This window comes from Zosterops lateralis (assembly GCF_965231275.1).
Source record: "Zosterops lateralis genome assembly, chromosome: 9".
NCBI classification, from domain to species: Eukaryota; Metazoa; Chordata; class Aves; order Passeriformes; family Zosteropidae; genus Zosterops; species Zosterops lateralis.
In genome coordinates, this window is record NC_139769.1 from 31,022,106 (window position 1) to 31,047,919 (window position 25,814).

Here is a 25,814-nt window from a genome sequence, read left to right on the forward strand (position 1 = left end):
AATCCCAAGGGCTGCCCAGGCAAGGCAGGGAGCTGAGCTGTGTGGGTGGCACTGGGGAACCAGCCCAGCCCATTCTGGCCAGCTCGGATCCTGCTCCCCTGTGCTGACACAGCTCCCTCCCAACAAAGTGTGCCAGGATTAAGTAAGCCACAGCTCTGCTACCCCATGGCAAGAAGGGCTGAGTCTTCTGAGCCCAGCACAGCAGAGAGAGCTGGGAGGAATCACGCTCACGAGGAGCCTCTCTGGCCAGCAGGCACACAGGGCATGCACACACCCCCCACAGACATTCACAAAAAGTACCCAAATCCTGTCCTTGGCCTGTGAGTTAGCCCAGGAATTAAAGGCAGGTTTGAAGTTGGCACCTGATTCTTTCCCTTTTTGGGGTGAAGGTATTGAACTGCTGCAGAAAGCCTCTGCAAAGGGTTTGATCTCATTGGGGTGAGGGCAGCCGTGGGAATGGCTCAATGCCCACTACAGGCATTTCCAGCAGCTTTTCTCATTACCATTAGCTCCAAACCAACACAGTAGGTGGGATGTTCCCCACAGACAGCACTTACTGCTTGGTGCTGCTGCCAGGCACCTGGACCAGCTTTGTTGAAAAGAGGAGTCTGGAAATGGTGGCAACCCTGGAACACCCAGCCCACTCAAGCCCAGGGAGGGGCTGATGCTCTGTGAACACATGTGATGTGATGGTCTCAGCAAAATAACAGGCAAACTTGACCTGAGTGCAGCTGGCACAATCTCCTATTTGGGAAACCTAGCTCACTGTCATTGCAAAAAAATGATTCCACATGGCTCTATCCTGAACTCGATGCCATTGAACTGCTTCATGATCTGGATGAAGAATAGACAGCACACTACGATTTCTGGAAGATGCTAAACTGGAGAGATTCCAACCACCTTGGAGTGGCTAGATTGGATGCGACTGCAGTTTTGATAAAAGAGAGAATCTGTCCAAAATCTTCAGAATGCATTTCAACCATGGCCAGAGCTGGAAAGCATGGGTAAAAATGCGGCTGGGCAGAAGCACTACAGAAAAACCTTGAGGACTGCAGAGGATCACTGTGGATGAGCCAACAGAATGACAGGACTAGAAACAACAGCTCAACTGCAAGAGAAACATATTTAAATTTGACTGAATTTCTAATGATAATGAAATATAAGCCCTGGATGAAAGTACCTTGGGGAGATGAGAGGATCTCCACCACAAAGAGTTTTTAAGGAAAGTGGGAGAAGCAGCTGGCAATCAAGCCCTTGGGTGCCACAGCTCTACAGATACTTGCATTTGCTCCTGGTCCCACTAGCCCTGCCCTTCTGTGAGCTGCAAGTGCCAGCTCATGACTGGAGCTGTGGTCAGCACCTTCCCCAAATGCAGCACCTGGAGTTGTGGGTTCTCCACTGGACTCCATGGCCTGATCTGACTCTCAGAACAAGCAAACAATTTTGCCTGGTGATTCCTGTGTCAGATCATTCAAAAACAGTCTTGTCAGTCTTTCTCTCCTTCCCCTCCTGTGCAGAACCAACATCTGGAGGCACCAGTGGGGCAGAGGGTGGATTTCCAGAGGGGCCATGCCCAGCACTGAGCTCACCAGTTGTATGTGGCTGATCTCTGGAGGAGTCAGTGTGTGTAACCAGTGCTCAGACCAGCCTGCACTGCCCTGCCTGAGCACACAGCCACCACCCCTCCCAGCAAGGCACAGGTAGCAGGGTGTCTGTGAAGCAGAACTGACAGCCCCAGGTTGCTGCCTGGAAGGTCAACACTGCCAGAGTGCACTACACAGGGCTGCCCAATGGCCCAGAGCAATGCTGACACTGAATGATTTCCAAAGTTTACTGTCTTGAATTACCTATGACTGATGTTTTGTAGGATTACGTAAGTGAAAACACAGGAACAGATCTCCTGCAGAGGTGTCCAGATTTATAAATAGGTTTATTGCTCCTCTTTGAAGTTCAGAACATACAGTTTCTCACACAGTGCAGATTTCAGGCTTAAGAAACAATCCTTGCTGGGCCAAGAGCCTGTGCTGCAGTTAATTAATTGTTAACAGGTTTAAAAGCCATGCTTCAGATGATTGACTATTTCAAATGAATAGCAAAGGTAAGTGTGCCAAGCAATGTTGCTCTGACTTGCACCTTCCCAAAGAGCCTTGCTGGCTCTTGCAGGCTGTACCAAACTCCCAGCATGAGCTCAGTCTAGGGAACAGAAACCTAATTCCCAGTGCTGCTCCCCCCTAAAAACAATCATGTTGCAAGATCCAACAGATGAAAGCTGAAGTCTGTAGCCCAAACCAAAACCAAATAAAGCTGAGGGCATCAACTACTGCTGCAAATTACCGAGGATGATGGAAGATTGTCTTCATATCTGAAGCACTAGATTTTTAAAACTGTCTTACTGAAAAGGCCATAAAACTAAAATGTTCCTTCTTCCCTCGGTAGCACTGACATCCATCAATTGGTTGACTGTTTGAATGTCTGTGAGATTGAACACCTATTTCTATGGGAGATGCTGTCTCGGAGAAAGGCAGAAGACAGGCAGAAGGCTTGAAAGGCAGGCAATGAAACTTTTATTCTGCAGTTAGTAAGATTGAATGGTGATGTCAACTGTCTATACAGACTTCAACTTTACACATATCATCAGGCTGTTTGGCCCTATGGACACATCTGTCTTAAAGGAGATGTAATTCTGATAATTTATCCTTTCCTACTCATATCTTCGCCACAAAGCTTTGTTGCAGCAAATGTTCATTGTGAAAACTGGCGTCTGCAGAGAAACTGAAACAGAGCTCCCCTGAAAGGCCATCTGAGCTTGTTGGACTGTTTCAAACACCATGGGAAAGGGGCTTGAAAGGTTTCTGAAGGTGCACTCATGCCATAGGTACATTTATAGAGCCTTATTCCACTAGAACTATGAATTTTACTTTGCTCAATATCACAGCGGATTACCAAAAGAAATACTCTGTGGGACCAATACTCTATCATTCAGTAAAATCCTCAGTCCTCAGACTCTTTTCTAAGGCCCCAGCTGCCTTTGAAGCAGATAACACCTGCACCCACTGGCTGTTTTATGAGTAGGTGACTTTAAAATGGTGAGAACTGGCCTGGCTCTGTATCTGCTGTGCTCACTGAACACACATATAAGGTGTTATCAGCCACCCACTACATGGTATGGTACAGGGAGGGCAATCACTTGCCTCATCCTTACTTTAACTACGTGTCTTTGTCAATAAGGCTAGAGAATCATCCTCTCCTTGTAGAGGGGAGCAGAAGGTGACTTTGCTATCCCTGGAAGCAGTTTAACTGATGTCAAAATAGGAGCCAGCGAATCATCCCTGTGTAAGGTGATCCAAACCCACCAACTCTATTAAAGCCATCTTTGCTTAACAGCTACTCACACTCTGTACTTTACACAATTCCTTCTAAAGAGAAAGTTTTCAGTCTGTATCAGCATTAATCTGCACTCTGAGCCCCTTCTGCAGGCCTATCCCTCACAGCAGCAGAAACCAGGGTAGCTTTCACCTGCTAATGTCTTCCAGCATCGAGGTGCTTTGTGCAAGCTGCGCCAAGCTGACAATGATAAAGTTTAGCTTTAGGAATGTTTTAGCACCTAATTACCCAAATAGTTTTTATTGTAACCTGCCCTGGCCCAATTCAGAGCTTATGTTTAGGGTTGCAGGGCTCAGAAAGTGCGAGCTTCAGGAGTTGAAGGCACCAGCTGCACTCTGGCACTGGCCTGCTGAAGGGCTGCAGCTGTCCCCACACATAACTCAGCGGCTTTCTCCACATTGTCACTGCTGCAATCTTCCATCTCATCTCCGCTGAGAAGCCCTGACTGTCCTACCCAGCACATCTGGACAATGTTTCCATCTGAAGGGTTGCTATACACTCCCAAATAAGTATATAAATGAAGCAGTGTTACAGACTAAAAATATGTTCGCTGCAACCACCCAGCAGGATTGCTAAAACATTTACAGATTGGCTTGTTGGACAGGATTGTTTGAGGCAAGGGAGAAAGTTATAGTGTGACCCAAATAACTTCCCTTTTAAAAAGCAAATTCCCACTTAGGACTACTTCCAAACAGTGCATTTGCAGTGGTCTCACCTCTGTGAACTCAGCTGTCCTCAGTCCCAGGCACAAGCTAAGTGAGATCCTGGCATTTCAGTCTCTAGGTCTCCTACCACCTCTCAGTTTGTGAGCCAGGCATCTCCAGAGGTACAGAAACTCTGGATCCACACCATCAAGTCACCCTAACAAGCCATGAGCTGATAGCAGAGCGGACAGCAGAGACAGGGTCTCTCTCCATGCCTAATCCATCAGTGCAGTGGTGTCAGGGGTTATCCAAGGCAGATATACACAGGCATGAAAGGTAAGCAAGAAAACCAGAGGAAATAAGCTCTCTGTGGCCTCTGAAGTAAATAATGGAGCCACCAGAGAGACTGGCACTGGCTGTGGGTGAGGAGCATCACCTGCACTCAGCTTACAGCACTGTGTGGTTTTTGGAAAAGGTCAGCAGCACCTGTGAGCAATGCGGTCAGTGGCCAATCTGCGCCAGGTGGTGCTTTGCAGTACCTGCCCTAGACTGGGAGGACTCAGGGAGAGGGAAGGAAAGCTGGCTCTTCCCAGGGACCATTTCTCACTGGATTGCCCACCTCCTCTTTCAATCTTCTTTCATGCTGCATCACTTCCCTCTAAGAGAAAGAACATGAGCTAGAGAGGAGATGGCCCAGTGTGCACTTGGTGTGATTGCTCTCATTTTGGAGAGGGAGCCAGTGGTCACCTCAGGAGGAGAAGATCAGACTCACTGTTGTTGACCCTTGCAAGCACTTCATTTAAAAGTCCCCCAGATGGAGAATTTCTCGGAAAAACAGACATTTTTGACAGCCCTGGCCGTGCATATGTGTGTTGTTGGCAGGGTAGCATTGCTGCAGGATGATCATATTTAAAATCTAACCAGCTATGACAATGCTAATGACAAGAGGCAAAAACCCAAAGAGAAAACAAAGACAAGGGTAAGGAGTTCTCCTGCACAGAAAACTCTTGGGAGTGAAGGAAAGAGGCTAGAGGAAGAGCAATGTTCTTAGTCAGAACCATCCCATGCCCATTTGGGAGGCACTAAAAAGATAAACAAGCTTCCCACATTGCCTGCAAATCAGACCTACCCAATTTACAAGACACAAAAGTGCACACAGGAGAGTAGCCTGGAAAGGCATTCCAGTAAAAGCTTCTTTTGAGAACTCGGGCTGGAGGGCTTGTCCCAGGACCAGGGCACTGCTCCCTGTGAGTGCAGCAGGGACTGGGAGCCACGGCATCTCCCCAGCACAGACTTGTGTGTGAACCAACTGGTAACAACCCCTCCACTGCAAAATGAGACTGACTTTCCATCTTTTAGAGATACACTAATCCATAAGTGAGCCTTCCCTCTTGCCTCACAGAAGCTTGCTTCCTCTCAGCAGTCTCAAAGAACCATCTTTTTCCAATGTTTCTGAACACTCAGTATATGCTACTGTGCTGAAGAGACCACCCTTATCCTCACTTACTCTCCCTCTGGGGCCTCCAATGGAACACTAAGGTACGGCTTTCCTCTGCAGGAGCTGTGCTCTCTTCCCAATCTGTTGTATGTGCCAGGATATACTTATCTCTCACAGATTCTGCCAACTGTTGCAAAACTGAGACTTCAGTTGAAGCCATTTTTTAAGTTTGCCTTATTTGTCATCTCCCATTCTCCTGATATTTATACAGCCTCAGTGTAAGTGGTTAAGACCAACACAAGGACACTTTACTCCTTCCTTCAGCAGTGCTGACTTCCACTTAAGGTGCTCCTTTACACCTTGGTCCTCCACAGCTACTAGAGATTCCCTGGCAGGCTTCCTCTGAGAAATATTTTTACTATTTTTTTATACCTCAGGCATGTTGTTGCTCAGTATCTTTTTCTGGCTTTACTTCTTATGACATTTAATCTGCCAGAAATTATCCTTTTTATTTTATTTTTTTCCCCTCATTTGGCTATAATGTCCATTGTTTAAAAGATATCTTCTTACTTCTATGAATTGACTTTAATGTGTTACTTAAGCCCACTGCATTTTTTACTGTTCTTGTAAAGATTTTTTGTGAGCTTTAAAAGTGAGCTTTTAATCTTGAAACAATCTTTATTTGCCAGCATTTTAACCCCACTAGCTCTTCCTTTAATGTCTTCCTATTTTATTTAGCCCTTACCTATGAACTGTGGCATTTCAGTTTGCAGGCAATTACTGATAACTAGTGGACTTAATTTTTATTTTCAAGAGACAGCATCACGTTTTCATTGACATGGACCTTGTCTATCACCCAGAATCACTTGTATCCTGGTGTTAAAGTGTGTCATTGATTTAAGACTGAAGGCCAGTGAGAGCCTGTATTCCCTTACAGTTAAAATGTCTTTATAGTCTGGATGGTATCCAAAGAGTGAGCTGAATTTTCCACCTGTCTCACTTGGATACATAAAATTACCTCATTTATTTAGATACTGCAATCAGCTCTTGCTGGTAGAAGAGTATTTTTAGCACCATCTCCTGTCTGTGTGGGGTGAGCATCCTCCTGCACATGAGCTTCTGTGATTCGATGCATGTGTCAGTTAATTATGAAAGCACTGCAGAGCCTGTCTGAATGCTGCATGCTAATAGAGACAGCCCTTGCAAACATTTCTGTCCCCCAGCTACAGCAACAGGAGACCTACAGCTTTAATGTACGAGTCCTGCTCTAAAACAGGGATGTCTCCTTTCCCACGTAGAGGGGCAGCTGGGGCTGGCAGTCATTTCTTCATCCACATTCACCCAGAAGGCGTTTGTGCTGGACAGGGATATGACACAGCCTCTTCCTCTGGAGCTGCTACAGGCTCAGGCAGGATGGAGGGAGATGATTTACTTAATGAAGTGGGGAATGAGCAAAAATGTCATTCAGGAACTCAGGATGTGTTTTTCAAATACTTTCCAAGCCCAGAAGCTCTCCAGAAAGCACAGCAGGAAGCACTAGGGGTGAGGTGGGCTGTATGAAGAGGCGAGGGAATTGCAGCCTGGAGGACAGACCCAGGCAGGATCTGAAGAGCAAGGAAAAGCCTCCCAGCCCTGCTGGCAGAAGTCTCCTTAGAGACTGACCCAAACACTCAAACAGGCCCTCTCAGACTGCTGTGTTTTCATCAGTCTCTAGGTTTACTTCAGTGATGTACTCAAGACAGAACTCATAAATGTGAACCTCCTCTACCAGCTCTGTTGCAGCTTTTCATGTTTTTATGGGGTGAGCTCATTACGGATAATTATGCTTCAGATCACTGCAGAAATAAAGACCTACCAGAATTGGCCCATGTATCACAAACATAAAACTGTTTGCACCTATAATTTCACATCAAGAGTAATTATATAATCTTGAATTTACAACATTTGAAGATATATTAAGGTAGATTGGCTGGGCTGGAGGCTAGAGCTACAACATGCTGTGCACAGCACAATGTGGCAACAGGAACCTCACAGATGAGGCTGAAAGTAACCTCCTTGCTTTGTAGCACAGCTCTCTGTCAACCTCGGGAGAGCACATGGCCACAACAGCACCAGCATTCACGGCTAACAAACATCCAGGAGACACATACACAGTTCAAGCCAACTCTGCAACTCCACACTGGCATCCGTGCTGCCAGCCTACGGCATGGGCTTCATTTTAATTATATTTTGTGAATTTTACAGAAGTGTGTCATTCCTACGGAAAAACCAATGTGCTCTAATAACTCAACATTGGCATTGGAAATACTAAGTATGAAGTCCAATTAATTTATAACTAATTCTTGCCCCCTTGGCGAACAGCACGTTCCCAGCAAAATGCCACCTGCAGCAGCTACCCTGTCTGTACAGAGAGCACCAGGCACACTGGGGATTGGCCTGCTCTAGCAAAACCCATGAGATACTTACTCTTTTCTGTATTAATTAAGGGGCAAAAGGCACTGAAGATATTCTGAAATAACCTTCCTGTCATTTCAAATGCATAAAAATAGATTACTCATTTAGCAATTTAGGTAAACAGCTCATTATGAAAAGTCATTAGGGAATAAGCCTCCATGATTTCATTTCTTGACCGTTTCCTGTCTAAATAAATAAACATGAACTCAAGTGACACAGATTCCATTACTTTTGTGCACAGATTCTTGAATTACTTCTTTCATACTTTTTTGAATAATTTAATCATCCCCTTCTTTTTGTCAAAGACAACATATTAACAAACATGGCTGGGGAGAGCAAAGTCTTTCAAAGGTAACAAAAGCTGTTGAGAACGTCTATTTAAGATTTTATCTAGGCAATGATCAATTTTGATTCAAAGAGATGCAGCAAAGTTTGAGGGAATATTTTGTTTTGACAAACTGCACTTCTACGTGACTTTGAGAACAGAAATGTGAATAGCAGCATCCTATGACTAAAATCTGTTGTTAAAAAATGTTCTGCCATCATTTCGATCCTGACCTCTGCAGCACAGCTTTACGAGAGCATAGGAGCAGAAGTACATCTCTGACATTGGCAAATGCTCTTAATTACAGGAGAACCACAGTAAAAGCTGTTTGTCCATGGCTGCACAGAGGACACTGCAGGCTCCCCCTCTGTTCCAGCCTAGGCTCAGGAATCAGCTGTTGCAGTGAGATCTAATCACAGCTCTGATTCTTCCCTACTCAGACTTCACCAAACAACTTTTATGCCTCAACTGGCAGCTCAAGAAGCAAAAGAATGGTAGTTCCAAAATGACTGGAATGACAGCACTAGAGACATTCTCAGGTGTATTTCCCTGTTTAGAGAACTTGACGGACTTGACTTTCCCAAAAAACCTTAGAAGTCACCTGTCCTTCATCTCACATCCAGGCTCTAATCCCACATACACAACTTCCAGAGCTTTCTAGTCACGCACTACAGCTTGTTAGGCTGTGCTAAGTTCTCAGCACTTTCTGCTAAATGCAGATAAAACTGAAAGAAGTATCTCTATTGCTCATGCTTGTGCAGCAAAGAGATATGTCCTCTATACCTGGTAGAGTGGCATGAGCTTCCCAGCCTGGTGCCAAGAACAACAGCTGTGAGAGGGAGCCATAGGCACCACGACCTGGCTTTTAGGCACAGGGAGAACAATGAAGGATAACAGCTATGGATAGCAGGGACCATCACACTCCTGGAAACTGTTCTGGAGCTATCCAAAGCAAGAGAGAGGCTTCCCAAAATGTCAAGCCATAACCTTCTGGGAAGGGAGTTGCTATTCAGTCAGATATGTACTGTTTTAGATCTTCCTCAATGATTGACTGAAAAATCTGTTTCTTGCTCGGAAAAAAAGGAAACAGCATCTTTTGTTTGCTTGACCCTGAAAGGCAGAAGAAGTTGAAGACTTTATTTATTCAACCCTAAGACATGGGAACTTACAGACCATTGTCACTTCCCAAAGAGCTTTTGTTTTTATTTTCCTCCTCAGCCCGTGTGGGTTCTGTTTGCCTAACAGATTTTTCACAGACAGTTTGTTACTAGCCAGGGACATCTGTGACTTGCTTGCACATGGCTGTCAGATGAAAGGAGATTCTTTGTAGCTGCATGCAAATAATCATGCTGCTTGATGGCAGAAACCACTCCAGTTTTGATCAAAAGTCCTTACTACTTATTTGTTTTCCACCTTTTAATTAGAATGTGCATTATTTCAGAGCACTTTTGAAGTCTGTTACATCAGTATGATGACAGATGGCAAGAAGGAAAGCTAATGGAACTGGTCACGAATCAGAAGCTGGCCAACACAACAGAGCACATGGACTCTGCTGAAGTTGTCATTCCATTCCATTTCTGCCTTTGGGAGATTATTTTGCTGTTGGATTTCATGACAAAAAGCAACCCTCAGGAGAAGAGGGCTCCTTAAGAACCAAGAAACACAGAGGTTATCAAGGGTCAGGCTACCTCAATGGCAGACTGAAGACAAGCTTCATTGGGCTACATCAGATTAAGGACCTATCCAGAATATTTGTAAAAAATTCAAAACTCTGTCACAGCTGCTGATTCCAAGAAAATGAGCCTTAGATTTCATCAGGAGCTTTCTCATCAGGTTCCTCACTTTTGTTTTGGCCTAGAGCACAGATACCAACCCTTAGCTTAAAGAGAGTGAATGATGGAAGGACTTTCCCATATAGAGAAGTGTTTGCACAGGGATCCTAAGAAGAAAAAAGGCCTTTTTGGTCTTTGTGCTGCTATTAAGGCCACCAGTACTGCTGGTGAGTGCACACCTGCACAGACACTTAGAGCTGCTCCTATCAAGAGCAAATGCAAGCTGTTAAGAGTCTCTCACCTAATCCCAGGGAGAACTGCATTCCTGAAAGGGGCTTCTTGGGACAAACACTGAAGTGGCTCTCCGGCACTGCCTGTCCTCACTCCTGTGTGCTGCACAGAGCAGTCCTGCTGGGCTGTGCTAGGCTGCAGAGCTTCAGGCATGCTGCAGACACAGAAGGCTTGTGCTCAGGGTGGAGAGAGTGGCTCAGCTATGCTGTTCTCTATAGGTTACTTGGATTCAAAGATCCATGTTGTAACCCACTGCAGTTAAAATAAATAGAGGCCTAATAGCAGATGGTTTCATTTAAACTTCAAGAGAGGCACCACCTATAAGTCAATTTGGAATTGGTGTAATGAGCCAACAACATTCTGAATTACAATAAAAGCAAATTTAGGAATGAAACCTATTGGAGACTTAACTGGTCTCCAGTGCATAGTTAGATTTCTAAAATAATAGCTGCAATCCAGCATAACAAACATGACTTGCTTGAAAACAAGTTCAATTGTAGATTGCAGTTCATTTTCATTCCCATGAGAAACTGCAAGATATTTTTCCTTGGAGTAACTTCTCAGGAAGGCACACCAGCGGTGTCTCCAAAATCATGCAGAGTGGGACTAGGACTCCCCAGTTCTGCTTTTCTTTTCTTCCAGGCTTGCTGAGGTCCTTAGGTACCATCTGGCAGCTTTTCTGTGAGTATTGCATGTGTTCACAAATGCTGGGGCTATGACACGGGGCAGAGGCAGGTCAGAATTGGGCATGGCTGGCTTCCATACCACAGGACAGCAGCCAGCATGGACATGGCACAAGGACAAAGGGCAGCCAGAGCATTTGAGGAGGCAGAAAAGAAAGAGCTGCCAGCAAGCATTGACTGTGAATGGGGGGATGGCCCAGCAAGCTTGGAAAAGGGGCTATGACCAGGCGGGAAGAAGGAAAAGGGAGTAAGAGGTGGAGGATTAACATGCACCAATGTACAACAAGTTCCTATACTTGAAAAAATTAAACTTAAACATATTTAACATATGTTAACATATTTAAATAGGCAAATATGTTTCTGTGCATCTGCACAGTGAGGATCTATTTCTATCCTAGTGCTCTCTGAGGGGCATGGGTGATTCAGACTGACCCTGAGAAGGAGCACACAACACAATGTTACAAGCCAATGGCTGTTTTTACTCTTTTCCAGCATAGAGCAAGTGAATACTTGAAAGTGAATTTTTACCTGGAAAATGAATAACATACTGCTATTGGCTTGTACAAGATCTTCTTTTAAACTTCCACCTTTATTGACTGCATACATGTGCATGTGCAAGATCGTCTGTTGGCATCTGTCATTACCTCACAGCACAAGGACTGCCACTTTCCTCCCAGAAAAAACCCTTCAGGCTGTAATCTTGACTCTGCTTTGTACACTGGTGAAAACTGCCAGATCAGTCTTGCAGAGCCATGTCAGGAACCACCATGCAGAGCCATGTAGGACAGCAGTGGACAACTTGTTCTACTCTGTACTCATTGTCCATACCTGTTCTCTGTCCCTGCAGCCAGTGGGAATGGCTCAACCCAGCTCAAGGCAGTCTCTAGTGGACCTCAGAAGGCACCAAAACAATCAAAGTGTGACCAGAAAAGGGTGACTGTCCTGCTGGGAAAAGACTGTCCAAGTAGTTCAAAGGGCTGGTTCTCAACTGCCCTGTCAAGTATTTAATCTTTGGAAACAGTGTTATGGGTAAACTTTAGTACCCAGAAAAAGACCTCACAGAAGCAAATGATGAAGTTCTGAAAAAGCTTCAAAACAAAGATTCCTTCCCTTGCATTCCTGCCTCCTCCTCTGCCAGGTATGTGGCAGTAAAAAGGAAGGGCAAGGAAGTGGCAGTAGAAAAGGTTTCCCTTCTTGCACAGAGATCTGGCTGAGGCACAAGGAAAGAGAGGATAAACTCTTTCACTGGAAGTTTTGCCAATTTCTCCAAAGGAGATCCGTCCTTTTCCAGCAGCCAACTCTCTGCAGGTGCACAAAGAATTAAGGTGGGCTTAAAAGAACAGCAAACAGCTGGGTGGAAAGGTTTGTTGTCAGCTAACTCTCAGATGCTTGTGCAGATCGTCTCCAGTCCCCATAGAAGCGGAATAGGGTGGAGAAGCAACGTTCTCAAAGGACAGAAATGGCTTCTTCTCCAGGCAGGACATTTTAGGGAATAATTTCCTACAGGTTTTCAATAGTCAAATTTAAAATCAAGCCAAGTTACCTACTGGCTCTTCTGCATCTTGTAACTTTTTTCCTAACACTTGGCTGGGTGTCACAGAGGAATCCGTGTTTGATGCCGTTTTTTACTTAATGCTATTCTTGTATCTGATCTGTTTCAACATCTCTGCTCAAATCCCTGGACATTTTTTTATTTATTTTCTGGATTATGCTGATGTTCCAAAGAAAAATCCCAAAGAACTGATGGAAATATAATTTCACAATGTTTCATTATTTATGGATAAAACGTGTCACTGGATTCTGATGCATATTTTCCAAATTTTATTTACTCCAACAAATGAAAAGTTATTTCAAGTAAAAACAGGACTCAGTAAAACGTTAAGAAGAAATAATTTTTAATTCAGAAATAGTGTTTGCACTTCAGTGATAAAGTGCCTACTTGCGTGTGATAATTCAGGTCAGCCAGAAAAGGATTTTTGTAACAGATATAAAAAGGGAGTTTCAGGCAGATAAATGCCAAAAATAATTCTGATACATCTAATAAAAAATTCCCCCTAGGACAGCTGTACAGATTATCACACTCAGCTGTACTGCATGGGAAAGTGCAACTATCAAAAAGCCTGAATTGCTTCTTTTTTTTCTTAGTTTATGGAAATTCGCATCAGCAGATAATGTTTTCGGCATGCTGGGATTTAACAACAACGTTTAGGTTTATGATTCACATGTACTGTAAAATACAGATGTTTTAAAAAAGCATTATGTGCACAGTTGTTCAGAAAGTAAAGTTTATGCTGCTCCAGGGTTTTCAATGCATTTGATGAGTGTGGCAGTGACCCTGTGTCCCCAGCATCTGAATTCATGATATATTTGTGCAGGTCATGTCCTGTCTCTCATGTGGGACTGAAATGCTGACCCAGAACATTTCTGTGCACTGATAAGCCTGTGCCCCAGTGCAAAGCTGTTTTCTCTGCTGTCCTACAGCATGGTAACATGATGATTATTAATCCTGACCAGGCTGTGCTGAGAGGTCCCACTCACACTGAGTGTTGTATAACAGTGTGGTAAACAGCTGAGGAGGGCCAGGGAAGGCAGTCAGCATCCTACCAAGCCAGCAAGGCCAAGGAATTTGCCCCGCTAAGCGGGCGTAGGAGGAACCCAAACGAGGAGATGAGGACAGTCTCCACAGGCTCTGTGAGCCACCAAGTCAGAGAAGTTAAATCCCATTCATGTAACCCTTAATCAGCTGGGTACAAATCACCAGGAATGGACGACACCCTCCCTGCCCTTAAAAGAGCCAGGATGCACAACTGCTGGCCAAGTCCCCATCTCTCCTCACAGTCTGGATGACCAAGCATGGGGGATTTGCCAGTACACCAGCTCCAAAGGGGACCCTGACAACTAAACCACAGCAATGATCATGTTTGACTTCTTTTGCAAAGCTGTAATGACAGACATTTGGCCTAAGTATGCTTTTCATGTATGAGTCAGGCACATCTCTTTGAAACTGTCCTCTTATCATTTCCTTTCTTCTTTTGCACTTACCATTGATGTTCACAGCTGGCAGCACTATAGACATCTTTGGTCTCCTGGTCTTGTTATGTGTGGTGGCTGGCAGTAATAGGTGGTCCTGGAAAACAGCAGAAAAGATGTGTTAAATCTACTCTCAAAGTAGAGAGCTGAGAAAATGCCTTCCCACTCTCTCTTACTGGCATTCCACACTGAACTGTTCACAACAGCTCAGAATATTCGTTTTGTTGGGAGAGCCTTCCAAAAGTCACAGCAATTGCTCACGCTGTGTAACCAAGAAGAAATCCCTTTTGCATGCAGAATATGAAAAGCCTTGATCATGAGGAAAGAGAAGGAAACTACTATTAAGCCCTCATTCAACAGAGTGCTCAGGTATATGATGAAAGTTATTTAAATTGACTTCAATGATATTTAAACATGTGGTTAAGGACCTTGTTGAATCAAAGCTTTTACTTGCACAGCACACTTTCTATGTAAGCCATCTTTCTGTCTCTGTGAAGCTCTACACGACATGCCTCATGCAGCAGGACTGCACTGCTCAGAGCTGGGATGGAGTGTGAAACACGAGCTTTGCTGACAACACCTTCCAGGGAAGTTGGATGGCAAAGCAGTGCTTTAGTATCTGATCTCTCCCAGGCACTGCTGTAAGACAGCAGTGCTCAAACCGACTTCCCTGGCTCCGACAATGGAAGCTGCATCTGCAGGAAATGCTCTGGATACAGACCTGGCCTGCAAGGAGAAACACAGCCTTTCTTCAGGGTTCTTTTGCTGCTGTTGCTGAACTCAAGCTGCTCAACTTGCAGCCTGGAAAAATATGGTTCGTCCCTTATCAACAGAACTTGAAAGCTCTGGTCTAGGCATCTCCCATATTACTAAGCCACTTTGATGCTCTCCTTTCATGCTTTCCCATACTTTTGGGCAAGGTTATCTTTTTGGCAAACTGAATTAGACTTCCTTTGGGATACATTAATTTATTAATGTCAGGGTAACTGTAATTTTGCCATTTTAAAATACAAACACTACAGTGTTTTATATGTAAGATTTGGGGAACTGAGTTACACATAAAGTTAGGTGCTAAATATATCAAGATAATCTGTAGATACAATGCAGAAATATCACTTTCTTTCTCTTTTTTCCTATCAAAAATTTTCCCCTGCAAAACACCAAATGACTGACCATGAGAAGAAACCATTACTTAAATAAATGTCTGCAAAAAATATCTTGGTACCAAAACTACAAAACCACTCTGATATAATTCTCAGATCACATATGTAATTCCCATTTTGCTTTTGAATCGTGTTAAGATTAAGACAACATTCACTACAACAATGAACCTTACATAAAACTGTTCTTGAAACTCAACGTTCTCAAAGGAAATGGCCAAAGATAAAATGTCCACTAAACTACATTTTGTAACAATGCCCTTGCCATGATTTGATTACTATTTTCCGCAGAGCTTAAAAAATGCTTATACTGTTTAGTTTTTTTCTTTTTCAATGCTTCTGAGAGTCCATCATTACCTACCAAACCACAAGTACGGCACAGATGATCACCTGAGTCATTACAAGTAGCAATTGCTTTTTGCTAACCTATCTAAAGACTGGTTCATTAATTTATGATGCCTTATAATGGCACCTTTATTTACTATATGTATAAATTGTATTAAGAGCTACCACAAGGACTTTACAGTTGCTTTCAAACGTGCTTTGGAGTTGCTGCACAACCTCACATTGATCCAACACCAACGCCGGAGAAAACAGACAAACAAAGAGCTCTAAACCCAGACTACCACCAGGAGCTAGTGTATAAGACACATACATTGTCTGGAAGCTGCCCATCTACAAAGAGACATTTTATAAATCTGGAATTGGTGAAATTTATCCATCTCTCTAATCAACTTTATATTTCATATGCATTGTGGCCATTAGTGCAAACTTGGAAAGTTACCTAACTACCCTCATTCTTCACTGAAGTCAAAGGGTGTGCTGTAGAATATCAGGTACTTTAAACACAGTTAGCCACCCACAAGATTCTCAAGCCCAAAAGTCTTCAAGTAGTCCAAACCTTTTATTTGAAAGCAATACATAATTAATTCTATGCCACAGAAATGAGTGTACAGATTAGTGATCTGGAAGACATTTAGACATTTAGAAGCACTGCTTGAATGTGTTTCTAAAATGTCCTGTGCCGTTCTGAAGGATGCTGAATTGTGTCCCAGAGGGGGCTGGGACACTATCACTCATCCCTAATTTTAAACTGTAGACAAAAAAAAATCCACCTAAATTAAGATACTGTTTGTGATATTAACACATGGTATAAAACTGAAAATGAATAAAAGCAAAATTGCAAGTCAGCATTTGGCTCAGGAGCATGAGTGTCAACCAGAGGCAGAATAAATCAGAACTATTACCCAACAACAGATGGCTTTGGCTTGGTGCAGGAGCTGCACTTAGACGACAGTTTAAATAGAAGAAGCAGACCTGAGACTGCTGGCAAAATGACTGGAAAAATATCAGCCTGGAAAGAGTATTTCAAATGAGACCCTTGCTTCAGCATTCTCATTTTGCTTTTGATCATCTCTGCAGTTCTGTGATACTAAAGCCAGATGAGATGGACAGACAGATAAAAATAGACACAGATACTAAAAATCCAGCCACAAACACATTACCTTAATTTAGTAAGTCTCAACAACACATGGAACTGCAATAAGGATTCTGAGGTTTCATGCATATCAGATCAGTGTTATCAGGGCTCTAGCAGGAATAAAGCTTTAGAGCCTTATGTATCTCTAACCCTAAAGCCAAACGGCAATGGAAATCCTTTTCCACTGTACTAGAATATTCCAAAAGTCCTGCTGTTCGTGCAGTTCCGGCATCAGTCTCAGGACATGTGGTCTGGTACTCAAAGTCCCTCCTACCTAGATGCATGAAAATATGCATTTTAGCTTTCATTATCATTTTTTCATTAAAAAATTGGTTTTAACACTCATAGTTTCAAGGACATAAGCAAAACATCATCACTGCATACCATGAGGTTTCATTAAACAAAGAAAAAAAAATGCTAGCCATGGGTCTGTTTGATTTCATTTTGTTTCTTAAACTATCATCACTTCTAAGCTGTACTCTTGACTTTTAAATTAACAGAACTGGCAATATTGCTTGTTTTGGCTTTTGCAATGCATATCCCATCAGCCACAGCATCTCTCAGGGAGGAGTCCTGCACCTCCTCCACTCCTGCTACATTGTGTGACAGAAACACAGAATAATTAATTCTCACAGTATGCCCACAATGGAGGAAAATATTCCAGGGAATGTCTGGAGGAGAGGTGCATGCATTTGAGGGAAGGCCGCGTGACATGGGACACAAAGGAGCGGATTTCCAGCCCCGTAAGGCTCTGCACTCTCAGCATGAGCTGTCTTTCCTCCTGTCCCAGGGGTTTCTATCGGTCAAATCAATTCCCCCAGATTTTTCTTACCTTCTTAGTTGTTGTGCTTAGGTATGGATAAGTATTTTCCAATAAGCTTTTCTGAGATTTTAATTAAGGACATCTGATTGAGATGTGCTTTGTTAGAACATATTTAGCACATCTGCCTATGTGTACACTGCTGGTCATGCTGCTGAAGGGCGGGCCGAGCCTCAGACCCTTCCTAGCGGCTTGGAGCATGTACTCTGCAAAGTACAGATGTGAGCCATGCAGGACCCAAGGCTCCAGGAACAAAGCCCCCACCCCACTTCCCAAAACGACTTTGTCAAGATGTCCCAACGAGCCCTGCTCTTCGTTAAGAGATCTCTCTCTGACAAACCAAGAATAATCTTTTGCAAAAACAAGTGACATTTGTTGCTTTACAGCAATAAAAGCTCTGAGGAGACTGGATTAAAATACCAAAGGAGAACTTTAATGTGCTGTTCTGGTAATTTGCCTTGATGAGGAGATTTGATCCTTACCATTGCCTTGGAGACCAGCTCTGTGGTAGAATATTGCAACCAACAAAGGCAGTTGCCAGAGCAGAGGGGGCAACAGGAGCCAGGTGTGCCAAAGGACACTCTTCCCGGCAGCGTCCCAAGGCTTCTTACAGCAAACAAACACTGGAGCTGGGCATATTTTCATCTCTGTTTATGACTAAGAAGTCTCCCAGGGATTGTGTGCCTCAACCTCTTCCAGCCTGAATCTCCTTGCTGTGGTTCCAGGACCATTTACAGCTGCTGCAGACCCAGCCTGAGGAGCTCCCCATATCCAGGGAGGAACCATTTTTCTTTAATGGCACAACTTCTGGCAGTGTTCAACACCTCCTGACAGCTTAAACCCTTATCTGTTCACTACCTGACCAACCTAGTGAGTGATCTCAAGATGAAGCAGAGAGAAAACAATTGCTTTTTCCAGCATACAAAAATTGTGTATCAAATCCATGCACTGTCTTTCGACCCTATTTTTTCTGAACATCTTCAGGGATTTCCAGTCTGGCACAACGCTGGACCTTCTTTACAGGTATGTTTTTGACAATACAAAGAATGTGCAACAAAAATGTGCTCGCCCAGACCCAAAATACTGAATGGCACTTCAGAGACTGATTCAGAGTAGAAAGACTCCAAGGAGCTAGACTTCTTAAACCCCTGGGTTGACAGAGCCCCTGAGCCAGCTTTTTTTCCCACAAACCACAGATTTCACACTTTAAAAAAATTTCAGGATCATTGTTTCAGGGTTTTTGTTGCCAGGAATGTGATGTGTCTGTCCTGTTCTGCACAGGCCACTGACCCGGCCCTTAGCAGCATCCTAGCCTTGCACACAATTCTTGTCCTAGAAATAGTACCTGAGAACGTCATGCTCAGGAATCCGGCTGGATTTCAGTAGCTCTCCAAATACAAAAGGAGGCTGTTCCCCAGGGAAGAGAACTCACCAATGCACACTCAGAGCCAATTGGCTGATCCTCATCTACCCCAGGAGTCCCCAACACTGCAAAGCACAGAGCCCAGATCAGGATGCAAACGGGATCAGGCCTTGGCATTTCTGGTTTCCTCTGCCAGTTCAGAGAGGACGCCTATGAAAGTTTACAAATTTGTAGAGGAAATGGCTGTCTAATTTCATTATTGATTCATATAGGGGATGGCAACCATATGGTGCCCTGAGGCTACACTACACTAGACGCAGCGCTGGTCCATCTGAAAATGCCAGAAGTTCCTGAAACACTGCCTTTGCCATCAGTGGATGTCAAATAAGGCATAAATGCAGAGGGAAGGCTGCGCCTGGAAACATTTCTGACCCTTATATCTGAAAAGCATGGGGATGATTTTGAGAACAAGAAAAAAAAAAAGAGAGGAAACAATTAAAACTTCTACACAAACTGTGACTCATAGCCACCACTCTTGCTCATTATACCAGGAATTTAATAAAGCTGACTTGTTTTTCAAGTTGATGTGTTGAGTTTTTTATTTTGGTTGGTTTCTGTTTTTTAAAGGTAGATCTTAGAAATCCAGGGAGATGTACTCATCTCACCATGGATCCTTACAGGCAGTCCATTACGTGAAGAGTATAGGAACAGGTGAAAAATGGGATAATGAGTGGAAGGAATCCACAGAAAACTCACAATAAAGTATCATAAGGTATCAGCCTCTCTGCAGCAGCTCTTAGCAGCCCATCCTGAGAGCAGCTTTACCACTTTAACAATGCCATTTAACTTAATTTGAAATTGTACCAGTTCTACCTATGTAAACCTTGATGTTAGCCAGCATACATTAACACAGTTTGAGTTTGCAGCACACTTAAAGATCAGAGTTCATAACTGAGAATTCAACCCCTAATCATAGCATCTAATTACTTTTCTAGGTTTTATGCCTGTTTTGAGGGATAGGGAGAAGACTGTCTCAGAAAAAGAAAGCTCCAAAAAGCAGTGGAAACAGAGATTCTTTTTCTGCTTTCATTTTTGCCAAAATGGCATCTTTTCACCCCAGTGCTGTTTCAATCCCAGTGTTTCTGTTTACAGGTGGTTTTCACAGCCTATACTTTGCACACAGTGATGGAATGAAGTGATATGATTTTTATTTAATGTTTTACCAGAAATAGCTCAATAGCCCATAGTCAATAAAATGTCCTCAAGTGTAATATTACACCTGTCTGCCATTCCCAGACTAATTTTCAGAAACAAAACCTAACTGCACTTTGGAACAGCTTCTAGTCACTGTCCCTGCAGAAGAACGAGTTCTTATCCAGTTTAGTTCCAACATGAGAGACCTTTTAATGAAGAAGTCTTTAGTGCCTTTTATTGTTAATTGTGCTATTGCCAGATGTGATATGGTCTGGACTCCAAAAACAAACTAATTGGAAAGCACCTCACTGTGAGTCAAAGAGCACTGGGAAAATCCCAGAGACCTCAGAGGAATGGAAGATTCACTCTGTCACAAGCTTCCTTTGGAGGAGTTGCACCCTCTCCCTCCAAAGGCAGCACTGCTGTTTGTCCATGAGCAGGGCTCAGCTTTGGAGAGTTTTCTCTGTGTAAAGGAGAACCAGCAGCAAAGGATCTCTCCTGGATTAAGAACTAGAAAAGTTATGGAGACTACTAAGGATAACAGAGACCCGCTGGGAACTGTGTTCTTTGCAGTTCACAAGTATACAAAATATTGTGGAGGTGTACAAAAGGCAGCTGTAAAGCAGGTATCACAGACAGGGGAAAAATACTGATATACTGTTCAGTTTTATTATTTTCATGGTTTATAATCCCTTTGTTCAATATACAAGACTGAAGAGGAGAAATTATGCCCTAAGATAACACTGAAATATAATGGTAATTAGGCATTTATAGACTTTTACCCAGTGGGCCTTTCAGAAGGCACAACCTCCAGGAAGTGGAAAATGAGCATGCTTCAAAGACAGACTCATTAACCTTCTGTCCTACTGAAACATCTATCTTCACCCTGTTGAAGCGCCACCAGAGCAGCAAAACTACCAGCTTCTCTCAAGCTCCTCATTCCTCTGTAAATCCCTCATTCTGGAATTAGCCAAGATGAACCTGCCTCATTTCTATCCAAGTATAATTTTTAACTTGCAAGATGTCCAAAATAAGAGGCACTAAATACCTTGCCCTGTGGATAGGGAATGCCCCAGGAAATCACAGTTTGTAGAAGCTTGAATAGGGCACACCAATGCCAGTCCAGTTCCAAGGGAGAACGAGGTGAAGGAACCCAATCTGTACTTTATTTCTCTCATAAATGTATTTTTCCTTGTCGTTTTGTCGTTTTTGATTTGAATAGGAAGGAAAAAGGCCATGTGAATGGCACAAAACAGAGACTGGGCAGAAATCCTGCAAATTAAACTTGGCTGCAGAACTGCTCTGCAGGCCCAAAAGTAAAGAACAATGCATGCATTTGCTATGATGTAATCTTGGTTTGGCAGCAGATTAAAAAAAAAATTCCTAAGCATGAAGTAAGAAGATGTGAGGGACAGAATTCTATGTTTCAGTGAACAGTTTTGGTTCAAATCATATAGGAAGGTTCTAAAGGACTTGAAAATGCTTTGATAATTTGTGTGTGTGTGTTATTTGTGGAAATTATCTGAGTTTCAAAGCAAACTTGAAAAGGTATGTCTAGCTGACTTAGTTCTGTGCTTCTGGGAAGGAAAAAGAATCCCAGCTTGTATTGGTGGAAAAGTTTTTCCATTATGTTTGATAAGGATCAGGTTTTCTTCTAAAAGCTCTCTCAATCTAACTGGCATCATAAAATTAAAAATGTTTGCTTCAAATTATTTGAAAATTATGTTTCTCTGCCCTTTTTTGTCCTCCCCAGGGGCTACAGAAGCACAGAAATGCAGTTCATCTGTAACTCCCAGCTGAGTCTGTCAACTGTCTTTACAGATTTTACAAAGTTGTAAGACCCAAAAGGAATTAATTGTTTTATTACTACTACCCATAGAAAGAAATGCCCTCCTTTTATAATTCACTGCAGCAGAGCTCTGCTTTTACATAGCATCTGCAGGCTATTAGTTTTGCAACTGCAATCTGTAATTGCAAAAACATGTAATTTAGGTAGGGCATGTGAATCCAGTCCAGTAAAACCAAAAAGGATATAATCCAGATTCTTTGCTTCCCTCACAAACCATTAACTGAAAGTTTCTATACTTGTCAGCACGACTTCAGGTCCTCTACAGAATACAAATCCTGGATTCCCAGAATTACTGCTCAGCTGGAGACTGCCCCAAAAGCACACACAACCCCAACTGTAGAAGGGAATGCTCTTAGCAGCAAACACCTTTTTTCTGCTGTTCTGCCTCTTACAACCCAGCCACACAAGCACAGAGCTAGCCAGTGCACAAAAACAGAGCAGGTCCACGGGCACGCACCTTGGAGTGGAGCATGATCTCTTTAGATCACATTCCCACAAAACAGAAGCTGCATGGCTAAAAAGAAATTGATGCTAGGCTTTCTCCAAATGCTGGCTCAACACAACACTGCGGTTCCAAATCCATTGGCTAATACAGTCGTCCTCTGCTTTCTCTTCCAGCTGACTTCAAAGGACAGTGAAATACTAGAACACTTTGATCTCGCTTTGTGGTGAGATCTCCATCCTGAGAGTTCTTCAGAGCCCACTTGATAATGCCACAGCCAACTCACTCATTGTCAGCAACAGCCTTCCTCCACACAGGAGACTGGACCAGAGGGCTCTTCTAAGCAGCATTTCCAAGATCCATAAGGACCTGGGCTCAAATGGGGAAGTCTGTCAAGATCATACTACCTTTTCCCTGACTTGCTGACTTCTCATGAAAAGACTGTATGAGAAAGATGCTGATAGCACTCCGGGTTACAAAGATATGAAAGACAGCCAACAGGGTTAAATACACATGAGAAACATTTAGGAATAGCTACGCAAGTCCAGGAAAGGTCACACAGCCTGTGACTGAACGCTCTTCTGGCAGAACAATTTCATTTCAAAGCAGGAGAAAGGATGCTTTCTTACAAAGCTAAAATGCTTTGTAACATGCAGGCAGCTGGGGAATCAAGAGAACTTTAAAATCCTAATAAAAACAACTGTTAAGTAAAGACTTCAATCTTTTTTAAATCAAGGCAATTAACTTGATCACAGTGTGTTAAGTCCTACAACATATATGGCACAAGAACCAGTCCTGATCTGAAATTACTTCCTTCTTGCCTTCTACAGCAACAGAAAGAATTTAAACCTCCCATTCAAGCTCCACACTATGTAAGACATCTGCAAGCCAAGAAGTAGATCATCTCAGTTGTCAATGCAGCAGATTCAGCATCTCAGCCAAGGAAGTTAAGACAGTCAGAATTTGGACACAAGATGCAGGATTCAATCTGAAGGGCAACTTTTTTCAAGTGGATCCAAACATGTTCCCATGCAAAGAAATTTTATATATATATTACTGGTGCACAGGTGAATATACAATTAAAGCTTTGGGCAAAAATACTACTAGACTGCCAAAGTTCCTTCTACAGAAACTTAATTATTCTAAAAAGTGTGCACAATACGCACATTTGGCACAACAGGACCCAACTGTTCATTAGCTCAAAATCTGAGCACACAGATGCATTCTTGACTTGAACACCTGGGATTTATCTTACAATATGATTTACTGTCTGCAAGGAGAACACACATGCCCTTTGCAGCCAGGATATCAGGTACTGGTTTCAGATCTGGTTTGAGGGAATAAAATGACAACTGCAGGTTACTTCTCACAATCATTGCAACTTTCTCCCTTTCCTGATCCATCCACTGATCTGTGATTGTTATCAACTTGCTGGAAATATATTCACTGGGAGGGGTAAACAAACAAATTGAAAGCAAGGCTAATGACAAGAGAGAATAAAGCAAGCACACATTAAACTCAGATAAAACCCAGTGGATGCCAAACTCAGGGTGCTCCTCTCTCCCCTTCCTGCTAGGACAGCCGCAGTTTGCTGCTGCTTGCCCTTAAATGCCTGTCCTGGTTTCAACTGGGAAAGAGTTATTTTGCTTCATAGCAGGTGGCACAGTTCCTGTTTTGAATTTATGTTGATAACGCACCAATTTTTTGGCTGTTGTTGAGTAGATCCTACCCCAAATCAAGGACTTCTGGCTCTCCCATGGTCTGCCAGTCTGCAGGTACACTGCTGGGAGCCTGGACAGCTGATCCAAACTGGACAAACAGATATCTCACACCACACAATGTTGTGTCCAGTATACAAACTGGGGAGAACTGGCCAGGATTGCTTCTTGGGACAGGCTGGGCATCAGTCAGCAGGTGGTGAGCAAGTGCACTGCACATCATTTGCTCCTCTCCTCTCTCTCCTTTTCATTATAATTATTATCACTTTTATAATAAAATTTATTTTATTTTAATTATTAAACTCTTTTTATTTTACAAGGTGTACTTTTTCTTCCGCAATTCTCCTTCCCAGGAGACAGGGCATGAACAACTGGCTGCATGGTTCTTATTTACTGGGTGGGGTTAACCCATGGTACTGCCCAAGAGCAGACAGTGGCAGCTTGATTCGCATCTGTAGTGAGAGAGATGCTGCTCCTGAGAGCACAGCAGATGTACAGGAAATTACCAACAAATCTTTTCTAATTGTGGAAGTTTCATCAGTTACACAGAAATACATCAGAGGACTGGAAAGTGTTAGAAGTGTTTGTTATCCCTCAAATTCTTGGAAAAAGCAACCGACTATGAGTTAAAGTTTCTGAGGATCTCCTCCTCCCTGCATCCTTTAGCCTCATATGCTCAGGGTACCTGAATCTCTCTCTAAATCTCTAAGAAGTTAACTCCTCTTCACTGAGATGGAGGTAATCACCTCCCAAGCAGCAGTAAATTATATTTTAGGTCACCATGATGATGGTTACAAGCAGAAAGCTAGTAATAGAGATAGTAATTTTACTAAACTGCCTTCGACCTGGTTTTAAAAATATAGGTCTCATTTGCATTGTCAGTACCTGCTGGGTGAAGTGGCTTTGAAAGCGCCCTTCTATGGAACCTAACAAATTGAGTGCACTTTCTTCTCTACCCATCTGACATTTTCTCTCCTCTGATTTCACGTCTGAAAGCAGTTTCTCCCTCCTTCCAAATCATGCCAAAGTTGAATAAAAGAATACCTTTATATAAATAAAAGAATACCTTTGGGATATAATCACCCACAATGCAAATGCTACTGCCAAACCCACAAGAATAGAGCAATAGGGGATGTAAGGAAAGAAACACATGCAGGTAACACAGAAATAAACACTCTTCTCAGGCAGCAGTCAGTTGCATTTTTGCCTGAACCCCCCAGATCTACCCAGAGCTCTGCAATGACTTCAGATCAGAGCTGGGTGGATCTCTGCACATCCTGGCCATCCAGCCAAGGCAGCAGGGACAGACAGAGTTCCTGGACTGCCATGGCCGGACAGTGGTCTGGCACACTAAGGCCATATCTGGGGCTCCAAAGCCAAGGTGCCTTCTGTTTCCCTCAAAATGCTGGTGCACAGACAACAAGGTTTAAATATCAGGATGCAGTGGGCTGAATCCAAATTTGATGGCAGCATTTTAAGCTGTGCAATATGTTACATTACAGCTGCCTGTTGGAAAGATGTTTCTCATTCTGCAGATCCCGGGACATCTGTATGGCTAAGGATTCATCAACTATTAATATCTTCTTCTAATTAAAGAGATATTCAATATAATAATGTTAAAGAAGTTATTGCCTCTGTTAGTAATAACCTCGGTTAAGAGAGTATCAAGTTTCCTTTCTTGTTTTTTGCCTATTGGTTTGTATTTAGCCCAGCCCAATGGGCTTCCTTCTTTTCACATTTGTAGCTAAGTTTCACTTCTAAATCTCA

General features: G+C 43.1%; 1 protein-coding gene across 4 annotated transcripts in view; it reads right to left on the reverse strand.

Annotated features, from left to right (window-relative positions):
• ATF6 (activating transcription factor 6) overlaps positions 1-25,814 on the reverse strand; it is a gene marked incomplete at its 5' end in the record, with an annotated part of 73,128 nt that overhangs the window by 3,811 nt on the left and 43,503 nt on the right. For all 4 annotated transcript variants that reach the window (XM_083867566.1, XM_083867567.1, XM_083867565.1 and 1 more), the window contains one exon: positions 14,034-14,118. In XM_083867566.1, coding sequence (XP_083723692.1) covers positions 14,034-14,118 — 85 coding nt within the window. The remainder of the gene's footprint in view (positions 1-14,033; positions 14,119-25,814) is intronic.